This window comes from Plasmopara halstedii (assembly GCF_900000015.1).
Source record: "Plasmopara halstedii genome assembly, contig: Scaffold_2904, whole genome shotgun sequence".
Classification (NCBI taxonomy): Eukaryota; Oomycota; class Peronosporomycetes; order Peronosporales; family Peronosporaceae; genus Plasmopara; species Plasmopara halstedii.
The window spans coordinates 1,339,284-1,342,264 of NW_020189809.1; the positions used below are offsets into that span (position 1 = coordinate 1,339,284).

At 43.5% G+C, this 2,981-nt stretch overlaps 1 protein-coding gene across 1 annotated transcript; it reads left to right on the forward strand.

The window, feature by feature from the left end:
* Positions 1–1,423: 1,423 nt before the first annotated feature.
* Positions 1,424–1,724, forward strand: PHALS_05702 (uncharacterized protein; the record flags this gene model as incomplete). The annotated part of the gene is made up of 2 exons (XM_024719288.1): positions 1,424–1,430; positions 1,537–1,724. The coding sequence occupies 2 exons, from the start codon at positions 1,424–1,426 to the stop codon at positions 1,722–1,724; spliced, it is 195 nt and encodes a 64-aa protein (XP_024584602.1).
* Positions 1,725–2,981: the final 1,257 nt, after the last annotated feature.

Genomic DNA, 2,981 nt, shown 5'->3' on the forward strand with positions numbered 1-2,981 from the left:
GTCTACGAAGATAACAAAGGCGGTCTTACCGAAAGCATCTTCATGAAGACGAAAGAATCAAATACGATAAAATACCATCGCCGCAGGCGGTAGTTCAACGACGCTCGAACATGCGGCGTGAATCTCATTTGTCACCACGTCTCACATATGGGCACGTAAGTATTAACGTCTTTTAAGCCTTGGACCACAACCACGAAGCGTGCCTTCAGCCGACCGTATTCTCATCTAATTTTTTTGTATGACCGATCATCATACGCCTCATACGATTTTTTATATTTGTAAAGGAATCACCGCTCTCTTTGTGTCAAGCTGTGCTGCTGCAAGCCTTGGAACGAGAAAACTGACATAGACGCGCTTTTAATGTTTATATGAAAAAGCGTTAGAATGTAACTACTTCTCTTCTGCAGTGTAGCCCATGATATGTCTAAATCACAAGCCAGACGGGTAGCATTGTCGATACCACGTCGCGATTGTGGCATATGACAAATCGTTAATTAGGCGACGTTGATCACATCTGTCACCACATCATGCCGAAAGGGTGTACATTCTCTTCAAAAATATTTGCATCAGCAGAACAAATCGTCTTGTCGTTATCAAATAAAGAAAGGTAAAAATATCACATGTGCGTAATAACCAAACATCTGCATATGTCAAAGATGGCTAAGCGCAAAATATGTGTACATCTGTCGTTCCGAGAACGACTTAGTCGCAAGTAGACCCTGGACATGAGGTAGAAAAGTCTTCTCTGAAGCTATAAGCTGGCTAGACTCAATCTTGATCTCGCGTATTCGCCCATGAGCAGTCGCCTAAGGCAAACACAGCCTGAGGTAAAGTCGACGCCTCGCCGAAGGAGTTTTGATTAGTGAAGGCCAGAATTGGTGCGAGTTTAGACATATTTTTCACCATTGATGAAAGAGTGATTATTGTGCCACACTGCCCGTAAGTGGTCGTTATGGAATTCAGCATTCTATATCTGTTTTTATACCAGTATGGATGAAAAATAAGTCAGAATTTGACTCTAAATGCACGATGAGGTTTAAGAAATTACGTCACCAGGGTGCTAAAAGTTTGAAGTGCGCTATACAGCCCTGGGGGCTCCCAGAATTGCTAGCGCAGAGTTTGGTGGAATAAATTTGTGTCTCGTAATAAGTTGTTAGCACCCATCGACTTATTCGACAGGATTATACAGCGCCACCCGCTCAGAAATTGGATATGGTTGCTGTATATAGCTATTGTAAGCATGCCGAATTCCCCGCTTGTCGTTAGTCAGTCTAGCGACCGGAAACGTATCTCTTAGCGAGCGTCGGTGATATCTACTACAATAGAGATCCGATTATCACCCAGTGGGTGAACCTAGGTCAACCTGAACTGAGAAATACCTGAGAAATATCTAATAAGATTCTTTGGCGACCGGTTTGGCTTAATGCAAAGTTAAATACGCTTCTGTGTCGCTCAGAACTTCAAATTCCAAAAGTTGTTACGTCGCGCATTAGCTATTTATATATTGAGGCAGACACAGCATATGTTGCCTTGCAGGCGACCACGGCTGCACAGCTATTTCTTGCCCCATGGCTTGCTGTCCTCTGGCTCGGTGCTCGTTTGACACACAGCTTGTTTTGGTACCTCATGCCATGGACGCCAAATACTTGTCGCTCAAAAGCGGATATGCCGGCTTTCGGCTTGCTTGGCCTTTAACACGAGAGCAAAGGAAACATACAATGTGAAATTATGTAACTATCTGCACGCGTAGCACCTACGGATACGAAGGCACTACTCAGAATCCGGGTGGTCAAACTTTCATTCTTACATCTGGGTGCTCACAGAACCACCGTATCCGACACACCAATCAAATTTTATGAAATTTTTCTGCCTCATTTTATTTTCGCTCACTGCATCTTTGAAAGAGGTTGGTGGATGGTAAAGACACGCTGCGAAGTCCGTCTGACAATACGGTAGCTCTGCCAACGTTTGCCCATTCTCAGCGCTCAAGTATTATCGTGACGTAAGCCTTTCTTGATTGCAAATTGAGTCCTTCAATCAAGCTCAAATCTAACAATGTATGGCACCACTGTTACTGTGTTACAAAGTGTCAGGACATTTACTCGCACGGATGAGGGAAATGACACTCTTGCTCGGAGAGGTCTGGATGACACATCGGCTGCTAGCTTCATTTTATGCAGTACATAAAGATTTACCATTGTTTGATAGTGGATCAAATGTTTGAGCATGAGGTCGCCTCACTCATTCCAATTTTTTGTCACTCTGTAAAACGAGCATACTAGGTCCCTTGTTTGTATTCAGACAAGTCCATTGTCTGTGCGTTTGTCAACGCGGAATCTTTGGAACCTCCTCTCTGCGAAATACACCGCCCCTCTTACACATGTAATTTGACATTACTCTAGTTGACGGGTAGATAAGAGCTTAAATCACATGCGCTAAGCCTGATTCATAATTAAGTACTTATCAAGTCGGGAACACTCCATCAAGAGGGTGACTGCACTAAGTTCCTACTTGTGCGCGAATTTCAATGTGAAGATCATCAGCGCAAGGCAATCTCCTAAAGTGGGTTATCGCCAAATGTGTGCTTTTATCCGCCTATTGTGTCCGGAATTTCCATATTCTAGCTTCTGAGCTCCTGACGCTTTACCAAATCTTTTCTTCTCTATCGAGCTCGGGAGACGTCAGTAGAACTTCACAGACGTCTTATTGCGACACTTTTGAAGATGTTTGCCACAGCTGGCGATAACCTCCAGTAAAAACTGCCCTTAAAGACTGGGACCAGTAGATGTGCTATACAAAGCATGCTTATGAAGCTTTAGTCACTTCATGTCTAAAAGCATGCCTTGTCGACCCGAGGTGAGATTGCTGGGCATTTTTGTCCATCCTCAACAGTGACCACATACTTATCGTGATGAGTCGTGTGATTGACGACAAAAACTACCTCAGAGTAGAATGTAATTAGAACAAAGACTAATATCTAT